The 27,827-nt window shown below is 43.9% G+C and overlaps 3 protein-coding genes across 18 annotated transcripts in view; 1 reads left to right on the plus strand and 2 right to left on the minus strand.

The window, feature by feature from the left end:
• The window catches only part of INPP4A (inositol polyphosphate-4-phosphatase type I A), a 106,187-nt gene extending 93,736 nt beyond the window's left edge, over nucleotides 1-12,451 (minus strand). For 3 of the 15 annotated variants that reach the window (XM_053384138.1, XM_053384134.1, XM_053384143.1), the window contains exon 1: nucleotides 12,235-12,439. The gene's annotated coding sequence lies outside the window, so the exon portion shown is untranslated. Of the gene's footprint in view, nucleotides 1-12,234 lie in introns of all 15 variants that reach the window. The other 12 variants (XM_053384147.1, XM_053384142.1, XM_053384141.1 and 9 more) reach the window with 9 other exon arrangements.
• A 1,583-nt stretch (nucleotides 12,452-14,034) lies between these two features.
• On the minus strand, nucleotides 14,035-18,936 carry LOC128411760 (cytochrome c oxidase assembly factor 5). Its single transcript, XM_053384156.1, has 3 exons — nucleotides 18,686-18,936; nucleotides 17,739-17,822; nucleotides 14,035-15,085 (listed from the first exon to the last, which is right to left on the minus strand). The coding sequence occupies exons 1-3, from the start codon at nucleotides 18,785-18,787 to the stop codon at nucleotides 15,044-15,046; spliced, it is 228 nt and encodes a 75-aa protein (XP_053240131.1). The 5' UTR covers nucleotides 18,788-18,936; the 3' UTR covers nucleotides 14,035-15,043.
• A 538-nt stretch (nucleotides 18,937-19,474) lies between these two features.
• Nucleotides 19,475-27,405, plus strand: UNC50 (unc-50 inner nuclear membrane RNA binding protein). Of its 2 annotated transcripts, none has more exons than XM_053384155.1 (6): nucleotides 19,475-19,564; nucleotides 22,102-22,385; nucleotides 23,350-23,470; nucleotides 24,232-24,371; nucleotides 25,290-25,391; nucleotides 27,030-27,405. In XM_053384155.1, the coding sequence occupies exons 2-6, from the start codon at nucleotides 22,106-22,108 to the stop codon at nucleotides 27,164-27,166; spliced, it is 780 nt and encodes a 259-aa protein (XP_053240130.1). In that variant the 5' UTR covers nucleotides 19,475-19,564; nucleotides 22,102-22,105; the 3' UTR covers nucleotides 27,167-27,405. The 2 variants fall into 2 exon arrangements, with proteins under 2 accessions (XP_053240130.1, XP_053240129.1); XM_053384154.1 differs by having other exon boundaries at nucleotides 19,508-19,741.
• Nucleotides 27,406-27,827: the final 422 nt, after the last annotated feature.

Raw genomic sequence — 27,827 nt, forward strand, 5'->3', positions numbered from 1 at the left:
ACTTTGAAGAGTCTCTAGGAATGTGAGTTGGTCCATAACGCAGCAGTAGGTGCTCCTTTATGGGAGCATAGCACACCCATTCTACAAAAGCAGCAGAGGCTGCTGATTCATTTCCAAAATCCTGGTGATCAACTCTTAATGTCTTAAATGGCTTGGGTCTATTATACCTAAGGGATGCTCTCTCTGTGTATGCGTTCCTATAGTAGCCCACCTGTTCCTTCCTATTCCCCAAGATCTGCTTCAGAACTTATTTTCCATGCTGCAATAGTGCAACTACCTGGGACACAGAGGATCTTCTCTGTGGCAATGCTAAAATGGTGGCGCTCCTTGCACTTAAGGAAGCCCATTAGAATCCCTCTCCCTTGGCCTTCACATGATGATGATGATTCTGACTTGACAGGTTTAATAAGTAGGCGAACCCCTTCTTTTATGCTCTGCATCCCCCTTGGCTTCTGTTTTCTTGTTAATTTGCATTTGGTTTTATGGTCCTAAAATTGCAAACTGTCCTGAACCATGGCATATGGTGTATTTCCACCAGCTCCATTGCATACGTGAATCAACTTCCTGCAATAAACCTGGCATATGAGCCCCACTTTAGCTTCAGCCGAGTTCCTATAGCAAGAGAATTCTCAGAAACATTCTAATGGCAGAGGGTCACTTACAGGACTCTGGCAACCAGTGTAGCTGTTTTGGGGGAAGCAGAAGGTTGGGGGCTTCCTCTAGCAAAACAGTCATAGAGACATATGCAGTTGGCAGCAACCGGGAAAGTCAAGATGCAGAGCTCCTGTGGAGGCAGAGCTGCTGACCTAGGTCAATTTCATTATATAATACAGCTGAAACAGAACGGATTTTTTCCATCACTTATTTACACTCCAGCCCACATTTTAAAAATTATCATTATTCTGTATCTTGGAAACCTGTAGTAATTATGACATGCAAAGCGGAGGCTTTAAAGCAGATCGTTAAAAAAAGAAAAACAACCTGCCGTCAGAAAGCTTCAATCCAAAAAAGGCCTGCAATCCCAAATGCTTCCTAAATTTCTTGATCTGAAATCTGCCAGCCAATCTTCAAAGCATTTTGCAGTTCTCGGCTGCCCTAATGTCAGTAAAGATTCTGAAAACGAGCTTTTTGTTCTATTTATAACCTGCATCCAGACAAAAACAAGATCCAACTTACCACATCAGAAGTAGGTGCATGAAGAGTAATGAGAACAGCTTACATTTTCCACAAGCTACAAATAGCTTTGGCTGGAATAATCTACAATACAATCTAAGAAGGAAACTAAGCAAATGAGTGGCTGGGTGGGGGCTGTGACGTATATGCACACACTGCGAAATCTACCTTCCAGTCATATGTTCAGGTAAATATGAATAATCTTGGCTTTTGCTCCAGCTCAAGGCACAGCAACAACAATAAGCTAAGGTTGAGTTATATGCTGATTTTTGGTTCAAAGGTCCCCATATTAATACAAAACACAACCTGACAGACTCGGTGACAGCAGGCTAGTGTAAAGGTAAAAAGAAAAGAGTATAGGACCCCTGGATGGTTAAGTCCAATCAAAGGTGACTATGGGGTGCGGCGCTCATCTCGCTTTCAGGCCGAGGGAGAAGGCATTTGTCCAGACAGCTTTCCGGGTCATGTGGCCAGCATGACTAAACTGCTTCTGGTGCAACAGGATACTGGGACGAGTGCCAGAGTGCACGGAAACGCTGTTTACCTTCCCGCCACAGCGGTACCTATTTATCTACTTGCACTGGTGTGCTTTCAAACTGCTAGGTCGGCAGAAGCTGGGACGGAGCAACGGGAGCTCACCACCGTCGAGCGAATTCGAACCGCCAACTTTCTGATCGGCAAGCCCAAGAGGCTCAGTGGTTTAGACTTCAGCACCACAGTGTAGGCATGCAAGACAGGACACAGGAAACTCACAGCTCTGTCCTCAAGCACATCAGCACCTTTCCCTGCTCCTGCCCCAAGCACCTGTCACCTGAGGCAGCTGCCGCACATTGCCAAATGGTAGAGCCGGTCCTATGTAAGCAGTAAAAGAGAAAAGCACCTCATCCAGGAGATGAGTGAACCAGGTTTGACATTACGGCAGCTGCTTTGATGCCCGTTGCTGTGCTTCTTCTATGGATTATTTTAGTCTATTTAAATGAGTAGGGATCACACAGGAGATTGACAGTGTCCATGTGAATTGAGAATCATCAAGGAGTACACTGTCACTCACATACAAAAAGCCTCTGGCGGTAAGCACTCTTTAAAAAGCAAAGGTAAACCATCCCCTGGAATTTTTTCCCCCAGCAGAAGCCATCACTTTTGATTGCATGGAAGTGAACAGTTCCAAGAAGTGAATGATTAAGACAAGTTTTGCTTTTAGTCCCATTTCACTAGATGAGTCAGTAATTGGTCACATTCTTCAAGTATTTATATTAGTTCATTTTCCTAGAAGGGGGAGGTGGGGGGGAAGAAGAGTCACAAAGATGTATAAATTTGACAGCTAAGTGGGTGCATTTAGCATGTGTGAGGCTCATACCATGGAACGGCCAACAAAGAAGTCTGCTTTGAAGTTAACATTAAAAATACAAGTGAGGGGCATCCTATCATAACCTCCCCCCTCAGCTCCTTGCTTTGGTTTATTTACACCAATTTATTTACAGCTACACCAATTTCTCTCCCTACTTCCACTTCTTCACAGGGTTAAGGACACAAGAAGAACAACAGCTTATCCCGTCCAGCATTCCATTTATTGAACTGCTATTCTGTCCTGCAAACTGAAAGTTGCCAGGATGGTAAACAACAACTCTAGCTGTGATAAGCAAGCTTGCAGAAAGACCTCAAGCTGCACACCCACCCAAGTTTTGCACAGTAAGAATTTAGCAATACTTAGCATTTGGTGCCTAAGTTTGCTTGCTTTCATCTTTCCTCTCCATCCCCTTTTCCTTTTGTGCCATATCTTTTTAAGATCACAAGCCTGAGGCGGGGACTGTGTTGTTTCATTAGTTTGTAAGTGGCTCTGAAAGCCTTTCTGGTTGAAGAGCAGGGAGTAAACGCTCTGGATAAAAGAAATAAAGGCAACAAGCCATCCATGCAGCATTTTGCTCCCCCCACCCTGTGGCTAAGATCTATTCTTTTCCATGAATGTGTCTAATTCCTCATTTAAAATCATCGAAGCCAGTGCCTGTCACCACAACGTCTGGCAGCCAATTCTATAGATTGATTCTATGTTGTGTATAAATACTTTCCTTTTGCCTCTCCTGTCAATCCAATTCAGTGGGATCACCCTAGTCTGATGAGTGGGTGGATTCTCCTTATTCCCACCGCTCAGTTTATATGACCTTATTTCATGTTCTCCCTTAATGATTTGTTTTTATTTTTTGCTGGGGCGGGGGGAGTCCAAAATGCTGTGGCCTTTCCATGTAGGGAGGCTGTTCTAACTCCTTGCTCTCTTTGAATTAATTCATTGTTGTTTTTACATTTCATTTGATTAGCAGAACCAAAGCACACAAAAGCTAAAGCTACCTATAAAAGCATTATGTAATATAAAGAACATTTACAATAAGCAGAATATCACATTCAAATGCATTTGAAGATTTTCCAAATGCCATCGGTTTGAGTCTCCCACAATTACACCAGTCATACCTGTTTTGTAGTTATCTCCTTGTGTTTCCAGTGATGAGCATATAAGGCAGTCTAGCAACCACTAAGCACATTTAATATTACCTTGTGTTTCCTTCTGGGGGCTAAGGCTAAGTTACATCTAAGTTAACAAACAAGAGGATCCATGGACACATTAAAATTAGTATAGGACAACAATGCTTGGACAAATATTTTCCAAAATACCTGAATTCTGTAACACATCCACTACATAGGAAAGAAATATGCTCCCATTTATCATTTTTTGTTGAGTTTATTTTTTGTTTCACTTACGCCAATATTTTTTTTGAGGTGTAGAAACCAAAACCGCACATATGGCTACCAATGTTGCCACACCACAAATTTACAAAAAGGCGTTGTGATCTTGGTCATTTTCTTTTCAAATACTTATTAATTAATTTAAAATATTAATGACTCATCCTTCATTCTAAACCGATACTAGGGCACAGTACAGAAAAATAAAATAAACCAGCCTCACCATGCAACAAGCAATAAACCAAAGAATGTGCCATCCAAAATAAATAAAAGGCAACTGAAAACAACAGAGTGAGGTGCTACTACAAAGAAGGCTCTACCTCATGTCATCAAAGAATGCGCTTTACCTACCTGTGTAGAATGGAGAAAACCTATAAAGAATTCAACAAGACGTGGGCAGACTTCTATTGAGATGCGCTCTTTCAGGTATTTGCATACCAAACATCCCTAGCACAGAATTTACCTTTTCCACACACCTCCTCATATTGCATCAAAGTTTTCAGTGAGCTGTCCACCACAACCCCAAGATCCAATATCTGATAACTCGCTCTCAGTTTTAACTCCAAAAGCTTTTATTGGATGGTAGGGGATCTTGTCATTTTATATTTACTTAACAGCTCCCAGACACAAGCTGCAATGATGTTAAATGCCACCCAATTAAACATTTTGGATGTGTTACTTTGGAGCTCCTTGCAGTCCATTTGGGTTTAATTTTAAGCATTGTGAAACCTTACTAGGTAAAGATAAAGGGACCCCTGACCATTAGGTCCAGTCGTGACCGACTCTGGGGTCGCGGCTCTCATCTCGCCTTATTGGCCGAGGGAGCCGGCGTACAGCTTCCGGGTCATGTGGCCAGCATGACTAAGCCGCTTCTGGTGAACCAGAGCAGCGCATGGAAATGCCGTTTACTTTCCCACTGGAGCAGTACCTATTTCTATATTTGCACTTTGACGTGCTTTCGAACTGCTAGGTTGGCAGGAGCAGGGACGGAGAAACGGGAGCTCAGCCCGTCATGGGGATTCGAACCGCTGACCTTCTGATCAGCAAGTCCTAGGCTCTGTGGTTTAACCCACAGCGCCACCCGCGTCCCTTAACTTAACCTGAAACCTTACTGCTCAACCTTTATTCTAGAATTTTTATTGATTTTCTTTTCTTGTAACAAATATCCAATATCATTACAAAACATTAATTTTCCAATTTCCCCCCTCCCTGTTGACTTTCCTCATCTTCCATTTCTGGTTTATTACATCAAATGATACATTCGGCTGTTTGTATATGATACAAACTGCCAATGTCCATTTTTGTTGTTGTTTGTGCAAATATATTGTAAAGCGTTCCCAATCTTTTTCAAAATCACTATTGTCCTTTTCACGCAGTTTGTCCATTAACTTTGCTAACTCTACATAGTTCATCAGCTTTTCTTGCCATTGTTCTTTTGATGGTACTTCTCCAGTCTTCCAGTTTTGTGCTATTAAAATTCTTGCCGCTGTTGTAGCATACATAAATAACGTCTGTTTTTCTTTCAGCAACTCTTGTATTCTGTATTATTTATGTATTACAAAAATAGCACTGGTCTTAAGGCAGATCCTTACAGGTCCTACTTCTCTCTATTAGGAGAACTGACAATTTACTCTTTCTGTTGTTTCATTTTTTTAATCCATTAGATTACTTAAATTCTTATTCCATGGCTGCTAATTTATTCACCAGAGAAGGCCTTTGTCAAAAGCTTTTTGAAAGTGTTGACACTCATAACTTAAAAGCTTTGTGAAACAGGATTTCCCTTTGCAGAAGCAGTGTTGATTCCAAGGCATTCAATGAAACTGATCATCAGCAACTAACGGAAGTACTTCTCCAGTCGATTTTTTTTGTATTCACTACCATAAGATGTAATGATAGGGACTAGGTTAGATTACTTCAAAAAGAATTTAATAAATTCATGGAGCACAGGTTTATCAGCAGCCCTTGATCCTGACTAGAAGCTTGCAGCCAAAGAATTAGCCACTGATTTTACATTGGTATGTATCGTTGAAGATCATTCTTTCAACAGCCATGTCTCCAGGCTTTCTTCCTCTTCCTTTTCCTGTCTTCTAGAAATTGTTCTGCATCCGCATGCTGCCTCATAAAGCTCCTCTTGTTCCGAGGATCCATTTGAAGCTTTAATTCCAGTCAGACAACTTTCCCTTTCCTTAAGGAGGACTTTAAGGTCCATAAATAGCAACACCCTAGAGGTCCCGGGTCCTAAGGAAGTTAGATTAGCCTCAACCAGAGCCAGGGCTTTTTCAACACTGGCTCCGGCCTGGTGGAACGCTCTGTCTCATGAGACCAGGGCCCTGCAGGATCTGATTTCTTTCCGCAGGGCCTGTAAGTTGTTCCGCCTGGCCTTTGGCTTGGAATCAATTTGATTCCCTCCCCCTCTTTCTTTTTTCCTTTCTCCTCCTCTGATGAGGCTGCATTTTAATGTTTTAATGTTGTATTTTAATCTTGTTTTTAAGTTGTATTCATTCAACTTGTTTTTATTATTGGCTGTTAGCCGCCCTGAGCCTGGCCTTGGCTGGGGAGGGCGAGGTATAAATAAAATTTATTATTATTTCCTCATGAAGATGGACTGCAAACATTCTGACAGCTTTGCTTACTGAGTAACTAGAATGTTCAGGAACATCCCGTACCATCCCACAAGCTCAGCCAATCGCTATCAGGGGCTTCACAAGCATAAGTATAATACAATATAGATAGCCAAGTGCAGCCTTCCCCAGCATGGTGCCTGTCAAATGTTTGGGCTATAACAACTCAGGAGATTTAACAGAAGCTAGATATGGTCTGATGACTCTCTTTTGTTTTTAAGCCTTGAATTGCAGCATCATGGTTGTGGTTGTGTTCTTAATATAAACCAACAACAGGATACAGCAGCCCTAGAGATACAATTCCAACTCCTATCAGACACAGTCTGTAGTCAAGCAGCCTCTGGAGGGTATCAGGTCAGGGAAGGTTGGCCAAGAGGACTTTTGCCTTCAAGTACCAGATTCTGATGCTCAAATACCAAGCAAAAAATATCATCATCACAACGATGCTTTGAGCTTCCCAAAGGCAAAGGCAACAGTGGCCTGTTAAAAATCAGAATGCAGGACTCGCAGGAACTTGGTGGATTCAGCAAGGAAACTATTTATTTTGTTAAAAAGTCAAAGCAAACCCAGGCATGAGAGAGAATTAAAAAAATATATAACTATGACAATTACGTAGGTTTAGACCATTTTTATTTTTTTTAAACAAAAATCATCTAGATGCTTTTCTCCTGGCACTTTTCCCTATTTTGCTTCGCTGTTCTGTGTCAGAGTTTTACTTTCTGGTGTTAAACTTGGAAACAAAATGAACCCAGGAAAATCAGGAAAGGCAAGAGAAAGTCTGTATCCACAAGACAGATCATGGCTGTATCTTCCTTTTTTTCTCATCTGTTCCAGTATAGGGAGAACCAGAGAAGCTTCTTTGCATATATATATATATATATATATATATATATATATATATGAACATATATCCCAAAGTGATTGAGTAAAAAATCAAAGGATGGCTTTCTTTCAAAACACGCTTCATGTCACACTTTCCATTTTATAATGGTCACATTTTAGTTTTGGTTTACCCAAAAGCAGACAAGACAAGTATTTGAAATCACGTCACTTACTACATCTGCGGCAGTTATCACAAGCACTTGAACTCACACTTTGAAAACAAAAGGCATATAAGGCATGGGTTCATTTCTGCACAGAATATCACTAGTGCTGAAGCTGATGGCTTGGTTGAACAGACAAAAACTCTCAGTGACAGTAAATTTGCAACACAGTGTCAGCATGACACTTTAATAAATCGTTGGCAGGTTGCCACATATGTGCCTCAAACAAATAATAGCTTGCCTTCTATTCCTCTGCATCAGAATATGGATAATACTGGATTGATAGTAACCATCCCTATGCCAGACAAGGAAACAGAAGTCCCAGGGGGCCTGCTGACACGCAAATGGTGATGAACACTGTACAGTGGTACCTCTGGTTAAGAACTTTATTCGTTCCAGAGGTCTGTTCTTAACCTGAAACTGTTCCTAACCTGAGGTACCACTTTAGCTAATGGGGCCTCCCGCTGCCGCGTGATTTCTCTTCTCATCCTGAGGTAAAGTTCTTAATCCGAGGTACTACTTCCAGGTTAGCGGAGTCTGTAATCTGAGGTACCACTGTACTGAGTAAGCTACAAGGCCTACCTTTTTCCATCATCATGCGAAACAGGAGTCAACATATCGCTCTTGCCATAACAACTACATCACCACTCTCAGGTGAGCGCAACATGCAAAGAACACTTACACCCAACGTTACAGTTGCTGGGGTGAGTTCATCCCAAACACTTGTGCACCAATGATCCCCATCCCTTGCCCAGCTCCAAGGATGTCAGCAGGGCTTGGGATCGCTTGGTCGCAGGTTACCCAGTCCACTCTACCTCGGAATGGCCAAACTTGCAAGCGGGGCTGGCCCACCCATGGGGCAAGGTGAGGTGACTGCCTCGGGCAGCAGGATCCACAGGGGCAGCAGATCTAGATCTGCCACCTCCTATGCAGGCCCCCCAGTGCCGCCTCTACAGTGGATTATTGGCGAATAGCAGGCACTGCTGGTCTCCTCCTCCCACTCCTAGGGAGGAAATGGTGGGGGCTGCCCTCTGGGGCCTCCTGAGCTCTGCACCTGCCTGCTGTGATTCAGAACAGGTCCTGTTCCCCCACTCCACCCCATGGCAGCCTTTGGTTCCCGCCTCAACCATCAGCTAAGGTTGATTTGACCACCACCAGCTCTTTCCTGGTGTAGGTCTTTGCTCCCTCCATTTGTTCCCTATGTAGAGCTTCATTCACTCCTTCTTCCTTGGTGGGGGCTGCAGAGTGCCTTTGGGGTGCAAAGATAGGGCACCCCGCATGCCTTGCGAAGTCCAAGTCATTTAACTCTCTGCTGGAAAGGCAGGTGGAGGTGGAGGTGGGGATGAACATGGAAATCACTTTTTTTTATACTCAGCTTTCAATGCCAGTCAAAAATTGCAGGCCGCTGTTTATAAAGCGTCTACAAACGGCCACAGGGATTACTGGAAAAGCAATGAGGCTTAGCTAATGGATGTGGTACCAGTGAGGGGGAGAAAAAAATATTGGCAGTGCCTCCAAACTGCAGAAAAACATGATGGCAGTCATATCCTGCATATGTGCCATCTTGCTTTCAGCCATCCACCCACAGTGGCCATCACCAAAGTAATTAAAATTTAACTGCCTTGCAGTCAGAAGCATTTAGAAAACACATCCGTCCCATTTCTCAACCAGAATTATCCCTCACACACACACAAATAATCAGGAAGCCATTTAACAGACTCCCCTCCTTGCCTGCAAGAGATTATATACTCTTCTCTTTCCCTCTCTGTTACCAACCAGTTGCAAGCTATCGGCGCTAGTGATTCATTGAAACTTCACTCCACACTAGGATCTCTGCCATTATTTTACAGTCAACGCTGATTAAAGAGATTAGGTAATACTGCAAACAGAAGTCAGCCTCTCTGGCACTACTCTGGAGAACTGTGATGGCAAATTCACACATATGGGCTTTCGCATAGAGCAATCTACGACAGCTTGTTCTTGGACATTAGAAAACGAGGCACTGTTAATGGGTATCTGCTTATTATGGAAATATTGACTCATACCATGATGAAGCATTATCAAGCTCATATCTCTGCAAGCGGCTTGCAAAACAGGTTCCTGGGCAACCTAAGGTTTAAGAAACCCGGCTGCAGGTTTGGGGGCAGCCCTAGGCAAAGTATCTGAAGGTGGGCCTTCTTTTCTCTGTCAATGGGCCTTGAATGTGATGGTAGAGTTCCAAGCACCACTTGCCAGCTAAGTCTTTTTATCCTTGCAGTTTTGCACAATGCCTAGAACAGCAAGCTTGGTGGCACTATAAGAAATTAAAAGCGTAGCTAGATTCAGCCACCTGGTGCTGCTTACGAGTGCTGGGCCGAAGGGAAGGTATTGACCACTGCTCAAGGATGTCAGGTGCAAATGCCAGGTTCCTCAAAAGCTCACCAGGGGTTCCATAATTGAAAATGTATGACAGGCAAGCTTCTGTGAAAGACAGCTTGCTCATTGCTGCTGATCTTCCATTGCAATACGTTGCCTCAGCAGAGCGTTTATTTTGCTCTAGGGCACAGACTCATTTCACACATGAGCAGAAGTAGGGGCCTGGCCAGAGCTATGTGAAAACTGAGAGTTACCCTAGAAAACTCTCCAGAATCCTCTGAAAAATGCAGTAGTTGTTGTATTGCAGACATGCCAGAGTTTACATGAAAATGTCTTTAAAAAAACACAAACTAAAAACTAGAATATCTGAAAACCACTATTTTCAATTATTCCCCATATATGATAAATGCTCTAAACCAGGGCTGTCGATAAGGTCGATCATGATCTACCTGTCGATTGTGGGTGCCCCTGGTCTTCCTCCCCCCAAAAAGCTCAACAACTATGGTCAATCCAATGGGTGGATCACTACCAGTTTTTTATAGTGGGAGTAGATCGCAGTCTCTTGGGAGTTGGACATGCGTGCTCTAAACATTCAAACATAAGATGTACACATTAAGGTGGGGTTGGGAAAAGTTTCTTTGCATCCCACATTTGAAACTTTCTAATTCTCAAATAGATGGAGGAAACTGAAAGCATTGCGTCAGTCTTCTGGAACACTTAAGGGAGCCCTTTAGCAGCAAAACAAAAGAAACCAGATACTTTTTCTTTTATGCATTCCTAAGAAGAAAGAGTTCTATTGCTCTCTATTTTTATAATGCAGACCCTCAAACAGTCATGAATCCCAAGCTTTCTGGTGCATGCATGGGGGATGTACACATGATTTGCATGGAATAATGCATTCTAAGATAATGCACTGAGTAGCTCCACAATAGGTATGGGGAACCTGTGGTCCCCCAGATGCTGTTGAACTACAACTCCCATCAACCCTGACCCATGAGGCTCATGTCATGGGAGTTGGGTGAGGGTATCAGGTTTGGGCTTGGGTGACAAAGACTGCCATCAGAAAACACAATCTGTTTTGACAGGATTTATTTTGAAGTAAATATACTTGGAATTAGGGTGAGAGAATCAAATTCTCAGCCAGCCATGATGATAGCCTACAGCTATTGTGAAAATAATAAGAGTACTTTACATACCTCATGAACAAAATTATGAACAATCAAGACAGTTAATTCAACTACTGCCAGGATTTCTTCATTTTTAAAAGAAGCCTAGATTTATGACTGATCAGTTAGAAAGATATCTACATGCATTTTCCGACCAGCCATAAATGTTCTCTTTAAGAACAATGTTGCTAGTGCAGTTTCAAGCATGCATAATTTACAGCACTTGAGGAAATGAAAAAGCACCTTCAAGGAGCTTTTTTATGTAAGATATATTCTGCTGTCATAAGATGCTCATGTGCCTTTGTTTAGTATTCAAGGCCTTTTCAAAATGAATGTTCCCCATAAACAACATGCTATCTAAATCTCCAGGACCAAGGAACAAGTACTGGATATATAATCTAGGGCGGTTTTTTGTTTTGTTTTAAAATACAGCAGACGCTCACACTTTATTCAAACGATGTCTAGGTTTACAAGAGATCTCAGAGGAAAAGAAAAGCCCGCTGTCTGGTCAAGGCGGCCTGTGCGCCTGTTTTCCCTCAAAACAAATCCCATATGCCCCAGCAAGACACCTACAGATGTGCCATATCCTTAACAACTCGAGGGTTGTTTCTTTTTCCTGCCAACTCAAGCTCCTGCATGGCACAAATCCAGTGCCCAGACAACGCCACAAACTGAACAAAAAACAGCAGCCTCCATCCGAGTGGGACCCGCACGGCAGTTGTCCTCAAAGATGTCTCCAAGACGGCATCCGCCTTCCAAGCGCAGCACGTCCAGCTTCCCCCCCCCGCCCTCAAAAAACGTCAAAACAAAGCATTTTTTTAAACAAGAAAAAAATGGCAAGCATCCTTACCCAAAGAGGTAGGGCACGTATCTTTTCGAGCTCTCTCTCTCTCTCTCTCTCTCTCTCTCTCTCTCACACACACACACACACACACGCTCTTCCTCATCTAGGCTGCTCCTTGCAAAACAGGAGAGGCAACCCGATAGGATGCGCTACGACTCGGCCACCTTTCCTGCCTCCTCACGGCCCCGGCCACCACCCGTCTTGTTTGGGCTGCGTTTTGTCTGCCGCAGGGATTACACACACACACAGAGCGGGGCTGGGGGAGAGAAGCGCCCCTTCGCCAAAGGAAAGCCTCTTACCTCGCTCCAGGTGAGCCGCTGCTCTTCTTCAGCGAGGCTCGCGCCACATGCTGGACGGGATTCCAAGCCCCCGCCCCGTCCGGGGAGACGCTGCAGCCCCTCCTTCCTGCTGCGGCTGCTCCCCACACCCCAGGGCAGCCTCTGCCGCTGCAGCAAGCCCGCCACCCAAACGCGCGTACACCCAGCCGGCTATGACGCCACAAACCAGCCAGGCTCCTCCGGCGGCTCTTCAGCAGCTGCGCCGCCCCCTACAGGAGACACGCGGCCAGCGCAGGCCGCAGGCCGAATCCGGCGCCTCGCGCGCTCGGTGCAACCCTCTACGGTAGCTCTGCCTTTGCTCACTTCTTTGCACCGTTGACTTTTGAGGAACCACCCAGAGAGCCGGGTTGCAAGAGGCCACGCCTTCGATTCTTCACCGAGCACCATGACGACACGAGTCATCTCGGTAACTTGAGTCATACATGGGAGTCCTCGTTTTTTTATATGCTGCATCCAGACCGGTCCAGTAGGCCCAATATATTTTTACACATGTATTTTTACATATGTAGGTGTACCAAACTCAAGTCATGAAGTAGGAAGCCACAACGCTATTTGTTAAAATGCATTACCATCCGTTGTCAAAAGCGCTGATTACTCTATTGTCCCTAGAAGTGGCTATAGTACAGCTACCTTGTTCTCTCTCTGAACACCATAATAGGGAGAGAAGGAAAAGAAAATTGGATCAGTGAATCTGGGAGGGAATAGAATGTGTAAAGTGAGTCACGTCTGTCACGGTTCTAACAAGGCAGATAAGTGGAGATGGCAGGTAAATGTTTAGGCTTAAGAGACAAATTACAATCGGACAAATTGCCAGGTCTAGATGGCGTCCATGCAAGAGTTCTCAGACGCACCTCCCCTCACAGATGAGGTACTTTATTCAAGTCAGCACTATGCACTTCAGAGATATTGAGCATCCAGGCAGAGGAAGAATGAAAACTTTGGTGTGTGCATGTGTGAAATGGGGTGTGTGTTAATAAACAAATGTACTTCCAAAAAAAGCACATTAACAGAGCATGCACCTTTGCCTTTCTCTAATGTAAATAAGAGACCATTGCACTAAATGAAATAAACACACCTGCACCTACCTTTAAAAAACCAGGCTTGCTTCCCAACATGTGGTAAGTGGGGAACTCATTTCATTTTCACATCTTAAGGTTTCATACAGCAGATGTAAGTCAGTGAAAGTTGTTCCTGATCCCATTTAGAATTGCTCTGCTCAGCATTTTTATTTATTTTTACAAAAGAGTATTTGTGTTAGAAAGCTTGCTGAACACAATGGTCATGCACCTTATGACGAACCTTTTATCATTTTAATGTTTTTGTATGTCACCTTGGACACACATTTTTAAAATAAAGCTCATGTCACCACAAATTTGTTAGCCATTAAGGTACCAAGAATGATGTTGGAGTTCTTTACTGAACACAGTAACTGTGTTCAAGACAGATAGTAAAAGAATTGTGATCTTCTATTCCAATACATAATGGATGCATGCTTGCCGGAAAGGGAAAATTTAAAAAGCATCATCAAAATGTCCTAGTTCTGAAACTATTGCCAATGGAATAATACCAGTTGATATCTGGAATGTGCAGGCTTGCAGTTACTTCTATGCTCTGTGAGGCAGAAATCAAATTGGACTACATACTGTCATAACAGTTCACATCCAAATCTTGGCAGTTTCTCTGGTGATATTATTTCTAGGAGTCTGCATGCAAATACACATCCCCATCTGCAGAGATACAGCTAGTTCCACAGGACTTGGCTTGGTTGAGCATAATCATTATTTATTAAATTTATACACCACCCTTCATCCACAGATCACAGGGCCATTTACAGTATAAAAACACAAAACATAGTAACAAAAATTAAAACCCCAATAACCACCCCCAACACATTTAAAAGGCCATAGACTGTTTAAACAGTCAAAGGCCTTGGTGAAGAGGAATATTTTTGCCACCCTGGGGAAAGCATTCAACAAATGGGGAGGCACTGCAGAAAAGGCCTGTTCTCGTGTTGCTACCCTTTAGACCTCTCATGGAAGCAAGACATGCAGGGCCTCAGATGAGGATTGCAGGGTCTGGTAGGTTCATTTAGGGAGAGGCAGCCCTTGAGATACTGGGAGTCCTGAGTTGTTTAAGGTTTTATAGGTTAAAACCAGCACTTTGGAAGGGCCTGGAAATAAATTTGTTGTGCCAGGATTCGTATTATATGCTCAAACTGTCTTGCCCCAGTGAGCAACCTGGCTGCTGAATTCTGCACCAGTTGAAGTTTCCAAACTGTTTTCAGAGGCAGCATTGCAGCATGGTTATCACACTGGTTCCACACCTAGATATCCCTTCCTAGATCAGAATACCTATCCCTTATGTGAACAAGCTGGCTGACAACTTCTGTATCACTGCAGAATACCAAAAGGAAAGGCTAGTACAAAAATACTTTATAACTTGGGAGACAAAACTTATCCAACCATTGAACCCCAAGAGGAAGTAATCGCAAAATGAAGCATTTCAGGTGAAGGACTCTAAAGTGCTTATGAAGATGCAATACATTTCATTTAAAATGTGATCACCACAAATGGCCAGATTTTATTTTCACTGTAGTAGTTCTAGCATTTAGCAGCTTCAGGCATTCAGTACTTAGAACACAAATAATTTCCATAGAAGTGAAACAGAGTTTAGGGAAATGCAGTAGGTAATTTCTTTATTCCAGTCTTTAATCTCAAGGTGTCAGTGCATCCAAGATTTCCCCTGCTTGCTGCTTCGTAATGGAGAGTCTTCAGTATCCCTTTCTTCCTCTGAATCTTGCTCTGTTATCCAGCTTTTAAGAAGAAACAAGTTTTATATTACAACCATTAACACTATAATACTACAACTACCAGTTTTATTGGTGCCTTACAAAAAGGCACAAGAGACAGAACCATTAAAAAGTTATGACCCTTAGTTTATTTTAAATTGTTATATGCCATCATTCCCAGATTTAAGATATAAATGCAATTAAAAACCCACCAAATAAAATGAATACAATGAAAACAATAAGCTCAGCAGTAAAAAAGAAAAATAATAACTAGGGATTTCCCTAGGACAACCATCATGCCAACCTCCAAAGCCACCCCAATTAAGCACATATTGTATCCCTTTTTAAGGCCATAAGGAAGGTAGGAACTAGTCTCACCAGCCTCAGGAAGTCACTGCAATTGAGGTAACTACACTATGAGGATCCCTAGCTGTTGATAATTTTACCACATATAATGAAGATGAAGAAAGCAGGTGCTGATAAAAAGATCTTAACTGGAAACAGGGATTATAGAGAGAGGAGGTATATATAACGTGTGTGTTTCAAGCTGGTACAGTCTTAGAAAAACAGCAGCGCATACTGGATATGTTCATACTTGTCCCCACATATCCATCAGATAACAACAGGCTGTGCCAATATGCATCAGCTGCAGTTTTCAAACAATCTTCAAGTGAAGTGCCATATTAAAATATTCACAGCAGTCAATCCTCAAGCTTATGAAAGCACAAGTTAGCATGGTGAGGTTTCCCTGCTCTAAAATGGGTCAGCTGCACAACAGATGCACTTGATAAAAGGCACACCTTGTCACTTACACTACCTGATTTTCCAGAACTCTAAAGCACTGAAGAGGCTTCAGTGCAGTGCGTACTCAAAGAAGATATAAATACCAATTCTCCCCAAAACACTGGGTTTGCCCGCCAGCATCACCCCCATCATGTCTGGATTTAACTTACATTTGTTTAACCTCACCCACTATCCCATAGTATCTAGACACTGCTGAATTTAGGGCCAAGACTACCACTCATGGACGCTGAAAGAAATAAACAGCTGAGTGTCTTCAACATACTGACAACACCCAGCTTCAAAACTCTGGGTAATTTTTTTATAGCATAGAGACTTGACAGACAGTGCAGATCAATTCCTACGGTGTTGAACTAGCCTCCAATTAAGACATTCCAAATGCAGTCCAATGAAATGATTTACATCATTGGATTATGAGCCCAGGAAGCCAGGCAAGAAATTCAAGCTACTACAAGAATGTTTTGGCTTATAGTAACTAAGCAGTCAGTGTAGAGCTGCCACCTCCTAGGCAGATGACTGAGAGTAAATTGGATGCTGAGCTGACACCAACGCCAACCCTTCTCCAAGGACATAGAGATGCCAGCACCTATGCAAACAAATATTGCACACCCAACCCATTCAAGAGTGCCTGGATGCTTGCCCAGTCCCTGGACTCTGGCTGGCTGCTATGCTGAGCTGTCCCTGCCCTGCTCTTCAAAAAGAAGATACAGAGGGCATGTTGGTTGTTGGATCAATGTCTTGAGCGTTACCATGTGTCTATACCTCTTATGTACCTGCTGCACCTTCCTGTGCCTTACCTATGTACCAATTTGATTCATGTGTTAAAATCTTTGGCAGAAACCGAACTGGGAGTTCGTATTCTTCTTCTGGCAGCGAGGGCCAGGACATCATGCTTCTTTTATTTATTTTAAAATATGGTTAACTTTTCCTCAATAAATTTCTGTATGTATATTTAAACCTAATATTTACCTAAACTGTCACACTAAATATCCCATGGCTTTTATTTTAACTGTTACCTTTCATGATCAGTGGAACAGTAATGCTACTGTAAATAAAACAAAGCAACACTTCCAAGCAATAACAAATTTGTAACATCACTGATATTGTTACAACACCACCCCAATCTCCACAAGTGGTGCAATATTCCAGGGGCTGCAGGTGTGCTTACCTGGGTCTGCGTTCCCTTTTGGGACAATGAGGCACAACTGAGACTGCTGGTTTTTTAATGTATGGTTTTATTTGCACATATATACAACTTGCACCTAGATGAAGGGATTGCAGAGCACTCACATCCTACGAGGGTCTGGCTTCCCCCTTAAGGGCAGCACTGGATTCAAAGGTGAGCAAAAGCCATCCTCTGTGTCTCTTACAGCCTGCATATCCCCAGCTCACATGGAGGCAGTTGGCAGTGAGATGGAGGGGCAAAACTCCAAGGACCTCCCCAAAGCCTAGTCATTCAAAACTGAAACCCTAAACCTGGCTTTTGCCTCTGCCCACTAGCACCCAGCAGAGAAGGGGTCCCAATACCCTTGCCTGGCAGTCTTGCCCTCTGATGGTTTTCTTGATGGGCCATCACCAGCCTTTGCCTCCTGCTCATGGCCTATTCAGTTAGCTCTGCAGAGCTGGCTTGGATTGTTAGCATAACTAAATCCACGGGGTTTCTGTTTTCGGCAAAGTTTAATCAAACTCTGATTAATTCTAACTTTTACTACATGCAGAAATTATGGGGAGGATCTGACACCCAGGAATTTAGGGGAATTTGGCCTCCAAAAAACCCGTAGCAATTAAAAATATTTCAATTGTGTCTTATATGTAACATACTATAGTACATATTTTTAAACGTGACCACAACTTGTAGTACAATTCACTTACTCACCAATGATCTTTTGCATTCAAAAAATGAAACTAGTAATCCTTTGCAATGGCCTTCCTTCAAGCACAGTTTGGGCCCTTTCCCTTCCTGTCATAAAAGATACTAAAGTGAGCAGCCAGCATATTTATTCAGCAGGCACACAAGTTGTATCAAATATAAAATATTCCCAAGGCAGGTTGCAACCTGATTAAAAACAACAGAAACAAACAATTTAAAAGAACACAAGAGACTACAGCAGGAAAATGTTTTTAAAAGCAACTAGGTAGGGCTCAGCAGGACCCAAATGAAACCTTGTGGAATCAAAAAGGTCTTCACAGCACATTGAAAGCCAGCAAGAAACGGGGTATTTCCCCTGGCGACAAGAGTTTTACAACCAATTTTCTCAATCTCATCTGAACTAACGGTAGGCCAGTCTCTGAGGCCATTCTCTACCTGCAGACCCTCCAAGTGCCCCTATTTTCCAGGGACAGTCCTAGATTTACAGATGCATTCCTGGTTTTTGATTCGATCCCAGAACATCCCACTTTTCCTTAGGACTCCCCTATTTCCATCAGAGAAATGTTGGAGAGTATGGAGCTATGCAGTGCTTTTTTATTTATTTTATTTTATTTTTTAAAAGGGATGCTGGAACTCACAATGAACACCTCCCTTGTTCTCTTATAATGTCAACGGTGTCCATCTGAGAGGTGCCAGAACTCAATTCTGGTGAGTTCTCGCTCTGAAAAAAAAGCCCTGCAGTTATACAACCCAAGAGCCAAGGAGATAAGTAATTACACAACCTTCAGAAGACATTTTAAGTCGTGATGTTTTTATATAGCTGCACAGAGTGGCTGGGGCAACCCAGTTAGATAAGCGGGGTATAAATAATAAAATTATTTATTTATTTATTTATTTTTATTATGGACCAAGGTGTCCCTATTTTCATCGGAGAAATGTTGGAGGGTATGTACCTGGATGACACAGTCGCTCTCCAGCAGGCAAGTCCTCAGGTCCTCGCGCACCCCTGCGCACGCACGGAAATCCTTCTCTTTCTCCTCGTAGTACTTGGGCATCGTGGCGGCCGGTTTCCGCCTGTCGCCGCTTCTCGGTGTTGTCTCTCGACTGGCGGCGCCTTCAGCAGCCCCAGCCGCTGCCCACCGCAGCCCCAGCAGCGGTGGCGGCCGCCATCTTGGCCGACCCTTCTCACCTGCGCAGGGAGTTACGGAAAGGTCGCAGGGAACCACACGTCATTTCCTGTTTCCCCTCCGAGGAGCCATTTTTTTAACATAGAGCAAGTACATTTAATAGAGCTGTCCTTTTTTTTTAGTGTAGAGGTGACTTGCCAGTGGCATACCCACACAAACAAAGCAGCAGCAGCAAAAGGAAGAAGTTTCTCTTCTACTAAAGGTCGCATCTCCTCTTGGGTCGAAGGTTGATATGTTTACGGCAGTGACTCGTGTCTTTGCTGCAACAATTTGTAAGGAAGGAGGAAGAATTATAGAATGTCAGGGTTGGAAGGGATCCCCAGGATTCTCAACGAAACTATCCATGATCCATCTGTCCTTGAGATCATCCTGCCCAATCACGGCTTCGTTTAAAAGTCTTGCTGTTTGCCGTCCATTTCTACGCAGAGGAGGGGGAAAGAAATTGCTCAAGCACAGAATATAAAGTGAGGGGATGCTCTACACTTTTTTTGTTAAAGCTCTGTGTGCACAACCGACGTCTAACCGTCGTCCTCTCTACCATCCATTTTGGGCGGGGCCTACCCGTCATACACCTCGGCGCGCCTGCGCCTTGGGGAGGGTCCCTTTTGCCGGAAGTTACTGAGGAAAACACGCAGATCAGCTGCTGTGAGTTGGCAGCGGCGGCTGATAGGCGGCAGAAAGCGAGCTCCTGTTGGAGGGTGGGGAGGAGAGGCGCGCGCCCCTCTCCCTTCCGCTCCCTCCCCCTCATCGCGTGAGGGACGCAGGACGTCGGGGCCGGGAGCCGCAGTGCTGCGCGGGGCGGAAGCGGCCGCGAAACGTTCCGTGAGTTTTCTCGCTCGGGGTTCTGGAACGCTCAGGTTCCGCCCTCCTTCTGGCCCCTCCCTCAGCAGCACCTGCTCCCCGCATTCACACGCACCCCTACACCCGTGTCGAGCCAGGGTTAACGAGGGGGCACTTGAGGTCGTGTGAAATTATCCATACCCACTCAGCCACCGACACACCAGGTGGGGTGGGACAGGCTGCTTGAAACTCGTTGGGTTTTTGCTAAAAGAGACCAGCTGTCTTTTCCCTGACTGTATCCACTCTAAACAAACCGCACCCAGTCAGCTGGCTGGGTGGCATATTCTCAAAATACGGGCTGTTACGTCTTTTCTTAGCTATTTCTGTTCTGTATCCAGCCAGATGGGCGGGGTATAAATAATAAATAATCCTCCTCCTCCTCCTTCACCATCTTTGCAAATGTTCATTCTCTGCCTTTTATTACCTGTCCAGTCTCCTTGACTGGCCCGCTTTCCTTCCACATCCATGTCCACTGTGCTTTCTCCATTCCCAGCCATCACTGGCCATTTGGGAATCTTGTATTGCAGGGATGTCCAACCAGTAGATCACGATCTACCAGTAGATCCCCGGCTGTTCCTGGTAGACTGTGGGATCCTTATCATGCACAAAAAGTTAGGGGGGAGCTAAAAAACTCTTTGCAATCCTCCCCTTAAAAAGCTCAACAACTCTGGGCAATCCATCCACCCTACGCATGCACGCTCCTCCTCCCTCCAATGACAACGGGTAGATCACTGCCAGGTTTTTTTTATACTGGGAGTAGATCACAGTCTCTTGGGAGTTGGATATGCCTGTTGTATTGTAAGTCATGGGGGGCGGGGATAGTAGCTAGCTTGTTGCTTGTTTGCTTTTTTTCTTGTCAGTGTGATGCTGGAACTTTCATCCTTGTTCATTTTAAATTCTTACGCACCAGAGTTGCTTGGCATTTGAGAAATGCATATGGCGGAGACTGTGAAGCTTGGTGGTGAAGCCTTTAGGGGTGCTTCATGAAGTCATGGTGCAGGATCTGGTCCTTGCTTAGGTCTCATTTTCAGTGAAATGGAAAATGTGTTTGGTACCAGAGGAGTATGCAAGACTAAGGCTTGTGGCTGCAACCATGAGCGGTGGGGTTCTTGCTGCTTCTGAACTAGGCCTAGATGGTGGGAAGAAAGACTCCGCCCCAGTTTTTTTGTGTGGAAGGAATTTATTTGTATGGAAGAGCATTTAATGGAGGGGAAAGCCCAAAAGGAGAATAGTCAGGACTTCCACAAAGGAGGAAAGTTATCTTTAAATGATGGTGTGTACTGTATCATATATTTCAAAATGTGATAAGCCAGCCCTGACGCATTTGGAGGCTCTCTGGCTCACTCTGCTGGATGAAGTCCTGAACATCTGCCCTGAAGTCCTGCCCTGACAGCCCTGCTGCTTGCATGTATGTAACAGCCACAGAGTCAGGGTTGCAACAAGCTGTTAACAGTGGCAACAGGACAAAGTGGATTTAAGGAAACAGTCTGTGATCTTAAGTATCTCTACTTGGATGTCCAGTTGGTGCCAATGGTTGTTCTGTGATTGCAGCATTACTTGAAAGCAAGCTCTATAGTAGTTGTACAGATTATTGAAGGGCAGTTGCTCATCCCAGCTCTGCTCACCTGCTCCATTTCCTTCTGCTTGCTTCTGCCAACTTTCTCCATCCACTGCTATACCACCATAACTAGCCACATTGATGCCTCCTCTATTTTGAACAGACTTTTTGCCTATTGTGGGTAGGAAAGAGTAGGATGGAGCTTTATATGCAGTTGCCAAGTGTTGAATTATGTGCTCACGAAGCCCTCTGGACTAAGGAAGGAAGGAATATGATTGCATCCATGTCCTTGCTCTTCTAAGAGAGCAAAGGAGATTGCAGGTGCCCAAGTTTGTGCAGTTACTGAGAGATCTTGAACTTGATATGAGCTGTGTCCACTGTTAAGACATTGCATCACAGTCACAATGCATTGTTTTCAGGTAGGGTAAAGAACAAAGTGGGGTCACGTGACAAGGGTGTGTCATTCCAAGCCTGCTCAGAGGGCGGTAAGATCCACTAGATTCCAAGGGAGCATGTCAGCAGTTTAGCTTCAAAAGACCTCCATTGGAAGTCGTTCCCAATTATTCTTATTACTGCTCAGCTGTTATTACAAAGACTCACCTTGCCTGTGACTTGCTTTATGGCAAAATTCTCTGTTTATTCTCTGTTTAGCCATCTCCAGTTTGTTCCATGGTGTTCACTCTGTGATGTGTGTGTTTAAGGATTGTAACCTAAATGTGATAACTTGCACCTTTATTTTGTTTATATTTTTAAAATCTATTGGTCTCTTTTCTTTCCCTTTCAGCAAGATGTTGCCTACCACGTCTCTTAATTCCCTAGATCATGACAACGGCTCTTTAAACTCTAGGGAGGCAGCCAGGCACACAGCAGGGTTCAAGCGCTACAAATACTTGAGGAGACTCCTTCACTTTCGGCATATGGACTTTGAGTTTGCTCTGTGGCAGATGCTGTATCTATTCACTTCACCACAGAAAGTGTACAGGAACTTCCATTACAGGAAACAAACGAAAGACCAGTGGGCAAGAGATGACCCAGCTTTCCTTGTGTTGCTGAGTATCTGGCTCTGCGGTGAGTGCCTGAGAAATTTATTGAATACCGTACAGGGAATAGTTGACCAGAGCTGGGCTTGCTCCAGAAAAATACATTATTTGTACTGCTGTAGCTTTTTCTGTGTAAAACCCATGCTTATATCATTTCATTCAGTGGGGAACATGTGTTCCTACACATTCCCTCTTGCGCCTCATCCATGAAAACAATAAGCAGTGAATAAACTATTATTGCAATACCTGCCGCATCCACACTGATAAAGATTCCCTCACATTTTGGCTTCAGTTACTTTATCCTCCAGTCCACAGCAAATCTGTTCTGTGCATTGCATGGTATTAAAATTCTCAGTTCTGTGATCCCTGGCATGTGACAAAGAATGACAAGCCCTAAGTCAGGCATAGGCAGACTCGGCCCTCCAGATGTTTTGGGACTACAACTCGCATCATCCCTGACCACTGGTTCTGTTAGCTAGGAATGATGGGAGTTGTAGTTCCAAAACATCTGGAGGGCCGAGTTTGCCTATGCCTGCCCTAAGTGATAAAAATCCAATTACCCTGGCAAAATTATGAGGCAGGCAGAAATTCTGCCATCTAAGAACTTACATTGTGGATTTGTTTATTTCTGCACTGTGCAACAATGCGTGATTGGCTTTTTTATGAACAGAAAGGTTTAACTTTATTTGTATTGATGTCCCACATCCTACACAAACATGTGCCATGGATCACATAGTTGCCCGTTTCTTGCTTTATTTGTGTAAATGTAGTGAACTCAGCCCACACATTTTACTCTTGCAAATTCTAGTTGTAGCCATATACTCAACAATTTTACGCTGTAAGCCTTAAAACAGCACAGCACTAAACATGCTACAAGTACTGTTCCAGTAAAATTAAGTGAAAGAAAATCTAAGAGCAAATGGGTATTGTTTCAACCTACTTGCATGTCAAGAGTTAATCCTCTGTCTCTGCTGTTTGTCTTCCTCCTTCAGTATCCACTATAGGATTCGGCTTTGTGTTGGGCTTGGGTTTTGTTGAAATGATAAAGCTGCTGCTCTGGGTCATCTTTATAGACTGCGTAGGAGTTGGCCTTCTAATTGCAACTTTCATGTGGTAAGTCTTTAAAACAACCTGAGTAGAGTTGGATGTGTTTTTTTGACATGTTTGAATCTTGCTGTATAGAATATGATTGCTGGAACTTTCAGCCACAGTCCTAAGCTTGTCTACTTGTAAGGAAGGTTTAAGTAGACACGTTTCTCATCTCTGGGCTAGATGTGTAGTGCTGTTCCAGCAGAAGGTTTCAGTTCAAAATCTGGCAAAAAGAAAATACTTAATGTATAAGTAATGCTGGGCTGTTATGTACTTAAATAGCAGGGTATGTTTCTGAAGGTAGCCGTGGAGATGAAAAACTACTCACTGCAGCTGTTACATTGGCTGCCATGTTAATCGACATTTTCATCTTTAAAATATTTGTGCATTGCAGTGAGAGAGAAAATGTGCAAGGGACTAGGACTACAGAATTACAAGGACAGTACATTTAGAGTTAGTATATACCAGGCCATATTGCATTGGTTATAGGATAGGGGAAGAACCTTTCCCCTCTTGCCCTGGTTCCGCAGTCATTTTACTGACATGTACATTTGTTTAGCTGGCTTCTAGGGAATCAAAAACATTTCCTATGTTGTAGTTTTTTCAGTAATCCTTAGCAGAGCCCTGTAAGTCCATAAATGCATTTGTGTTCTTCAGAATATGACAAATGGAAAATAACAAGGATTAATTTTTCTAGGCTGTAATTTTGCCGAAAAGTTGAAACTGTCAAAGTTTGCATACTATTTTTTAACATGTCTGTTCCAAATTCTCTCCCCCCCCCCAAGGTTTATCTCCAATAAGTACTTGACAAAGCACCCGAACAGAGACTGTGATGTAGAGTGGGGATATGCCTTTGATGTTCATCTGAATGCTTTTTATCCACTTCTCGTCATCTTACATTTCATACAGCTGTTCTTCATCCATTGTAAGTAAACCTTCCCTTCCCTGACTTGAAGCATTTTTTGCCTTCTCTTGCTTTGTGCTGACACTGTAATTCACCTGGAGGATCCTGGGGGGCACCACACCCTATATCGATGGTGGATCCTGCAGGATCAGAGAGGCAAAATCTTGCAATTTTCTTCTTCTGGAGGAGGCACTCCCTACCTTCCAGACCAAGAGGTTGTCCATGGGCTGGGCTGTTCCTGACCAGTTGCTGCCTCTTGTTTCTTTTTAAGAGAGGTCTTTTTTCCCCCATTTCTGTTTTCTCCCTCCCTTTCCTTCCCCTGTTTCCTGGCCTAGTGGGGGGGTATTCACAAGCTGAGGGGGGGGGGACCTCTCCTCAGAGGCTGCTCCCTACCAACTCAGTGGGAAAGCCGTCTCTCAGAGCTGCTTCAATCTAGCCTGGTGGCAGTTGGTGGTGGCTGGTTGTTTTTCTGCCCCTTCTTTTTTGACAGTGAGAGTCTGCAAACCTGGCATTACTTCATGTCACGGTTTAGTACCACAACCAGACTGAGGAGTCTTCCGGATTGGGTTCCCTCACAACCATGCTCAGTGCTGGTCTGGGAGGAGTGGGGAGACGGCCACATGGTGCTTCTGCTGAGGCAGTTGCTCTTTGACCTGACCCTTTTGGTGTGTTCAGTTGCCTCCTCTTGAGGGCAGGCAAATGCTTAGGCCCTGCTTATGTGAGTTTGGAGGTGGCTTCAGGCAAGGTTAGCCTGTCAAAGGACTTGGCCAGCAGCTGGACCTTCTCTAAAGTGTGCCATAGCAGCTTTTCCACAGTGAGCTCCAACCTGTTTCTGTATCCTGCTGGAGGCAACACCCCAATGGTACACAGCACCCTTTTTGGGACCTTCAGTGAGCAGAAGTTCACCAGGTTAAGAAACTTCCATTTTCTCTCTTGCAGACGTAATTTTATTGAATTCATTTATTGGCTACTTCGTTGGGAATACTTTCTGGCTAACTGCAATTGGTTATTACATCTACGTGACATTTCTAGGGTACAGTGGTAAGTATCAAAACCTTTGCAACCTAGTTAGCAACAAGAATAGTGCCTTCTTCCCAGTCCTTTTTTGCTAAATCCCTGTTTCACTATGAGTAAACTTTATGATAAGCATCAGGGGAGGGCTCACTCTGACAGCAACTCTACAAGCTTTGCACAGCATCGTTACTTGAAATGCTGTGCAATATGTAGTGGCTTTAACTGACCTGCCACATGACTCTACATCCCTTTGTGAAAGTACTGCGCTTGCAAATGTGGAGCTAACAGAAGCTATACTGGCTTGCAGCTATGCATGCTTTTGTCCCTGTGGGTGAGAATGTGTGAAGTCAGCCTTCTGTGTGTGTTTTTTGGAGGGGGGAGGGTTTCCCCCTTAGGGGATTTCTTTAGTATTTTTTGCATTCTGCAAACCTGCATTTCTCTACCCTGTTTTTCGTGTGCATGGTGCAGAACCCATACAGGGAGAGCGAGTTTGCTATTGCTGCCTAGGATAGAGTTGGCAGTATCAGTTGGGCAACAGGCAGTGAAATTCTGGACTTTCATTCAATTTTAAACATGGATTTGTGATGCAGCATGGTTGGGGGGGTAGTTGCTGTTGCTCAAGAAACAAGGTCAAAATGCCACAGGGCCAGTTGTGCAATCCTTTGGGTTATATATTTATGAACAAGCCAGATTCCAAAGAGATGAAGTTTAAGAATGGCGGGAGGACATGTGGCTGTGCCTTATATCTTAAGGTTACCAGATTTTTTTCCATGAATCCGGGGACACTTTAAATAAAATAAATACTACACGTTTGGGACGTTGATGCTGCAGCAATGGTGGTGGCAGAGGGGCGGCCACCGCCTTGACCTCAACCACCATGTTTCCCCTTCCTCTGAGGCTTCTATCTCCTTTCTCCATGAGCCTGGGTGGTAACGAGGCTCGGGCAGCGCAATGCCTCCTTTCCCATCGGAGCAGCCCCAATACCATTCCTGCTTGCACACAAGCGCTGATAGACAGCTTGAAGTCTCCCTTCACAGCTGAGAGATCCCCACCCCCCTCCTGCTTGCACGCAAGTAGTAGTTGGGAGGCTGCTCCGATAGGCAGCATGAAGCCTCCCTTCACAACTTAGTTGCTGGGGTCAGGGAAGGTGGAGGCAGCCCGGAAGCTGCATCTTAGAGCCCCTGCACCACCATCATATGGGGACTTCCGAGCAGCTCCTGAAGCCAGCCAGAACCAACTGCTCCGGGCTCCTGAGACTGCTGCTGCTACGTTTCCCAGGGAAATCTGGGGACGTTCCGGAGATGGAATGTGTCCGGGGACTTATTCGCAAATCCAGGGGCTGTCCCTGGGCAATGGGGACATCTGGTAGCCTTATTATATCTTGCAGGACTACAGCTCTTTTCATCCTCTGCCTATGCTGCCTGGGGATGCTGGGAGTTAATAATTCAATGACATCAGGGAAGGCCACATCTTAGCCACCTGATTCAAGTTTTTCTTTTCTGTAAAGGATGGGAGAGGCATGCATTTACTAGAAACAGTAGTTATTTTAGGCATGAATTTTTTGTTGAGGACTGTCAATATTAAGATGATTGTGATGTCTCTTGCCATTGGCACCTTCAGAAAATTGCATGCTTTCTCAGTTTTGAAACTCTCTCCTACTTTCAGCTTTGCCGTTCCTGAAGAACACAGTCATCCTTCTCTACCCGTTTGCACTTCTCATCCTGCTCTATGTGGTTTCATTAGCGATGGGATGGAATTTCACAAAAATGCTTTGTGTTTTCTATACGTACAGAGTGAAATAAACTGCAGCCTTTATAATGGATTGCTTGTTCTTGCCTCTTGTACCACTGTCAGCAAAGGTGAGATGCTCCTGTAAATTAATGTAAATAACTTATTCTTCACTGTAGATCAGTGTGTACAAAGTTTTGGTTTTTAAAAAATGTATTTACAACTGCAGACTTATAGTGATTCTGTATTCTCTTGCAGTCCCTTCCTAATGGAAAAGTTGTACATTACTGTAATAAATATTTTTTAAGAACAACTGTGTGCAACATTGAAAAGGCATTGACTTTGCTATTTATAAACAGCTTTGTTAAGAAATATGAGTATTACAAAGCACAGTTTCCTACAGTACTGTACTTCCGCTAGCTCAACAATTTCCTGCTTGCACAATTGAACTTCCCCTCTCTCCCGAAAACAGATATAAGCAGTCATGGAAAGTGAGGGCGGTAGTTCCTTGTGCTAGTGGAAGTACTTTCTTTGGCTACTGTTCTATCCCTTTACATGGGAGTAAATCCAATTGGATTCAGTAGGCTTTCTTCTGTGTAGATGGCAAAGTAATAAACAGTTTTCAAAGTACAGTCGTACCTTGGAAGTTGAACGGAATCCATTCCAGAATTCCATTTAACTTCCAAAATGTTCAGAAACCAAAGTGTGGCTTCCGATTGGCTGCACTCAAGTGGA

This window comes from Podarcis raffonei, chromosome 4 (genome assembly GCF_027172205.1).
Source record: "Podarcis raffonei isolate rPodRaf1 chromosome 4, rPodRaf1.pri, whole genome shotgun sequence".
NCBI classification, from domain to species: Eukaryota; Metazoa; Chordata; class Lepidosauria; order Squamata; family Lacertidae; genus Podarcis; species Podarcis raffonei.

Bases quoted from the DNA above. Each gene is read 5' to 3' on its own strand.
- LOC128411760 (XM_053384156.1), bottom strand. From the start codon at position 18,787: ATGCCCAAGTACTACGAGGAGAAAGAGAAGGATTTCCGTGCGTGCGCA. The intron at 17,823-18,685 runs GTACATACCCTC...CTTTTATGACAG, and splicing joins AGAGCGACTGTGTCATCCAG to GAAGGGAAAGGGCCCAAACT. The intron at 15,086-17,738 runs GTGAGTAAGTGA...TCTTCTTAAAAG, and splicing joins TTGAATGCAAAAGATCATTG to CTGGATAACAGAGCAAGATT.
- UNC50 (XM_053384155.1), top strand. From the start codon at position 22,106: ATGTTGCCTACCACGTCTCTTAATTCCCTAGATCATGACAACGGCTCT. The intron at 22,386-23,349 runs GTGAGTGCCTGA...TTCCTCCTTCAG, and splicing joins GCTGAGTATCTGGCTCTGCG to TATCCACTATAGGATTCGGC. The intron at 24,372-25,289 runs GTAAGTAAACCT...TCTCTCTTGCAG, and splicing joins ACAGCTGTTCTTCATCCATT to ACGTAATTTTATTGAATTCA.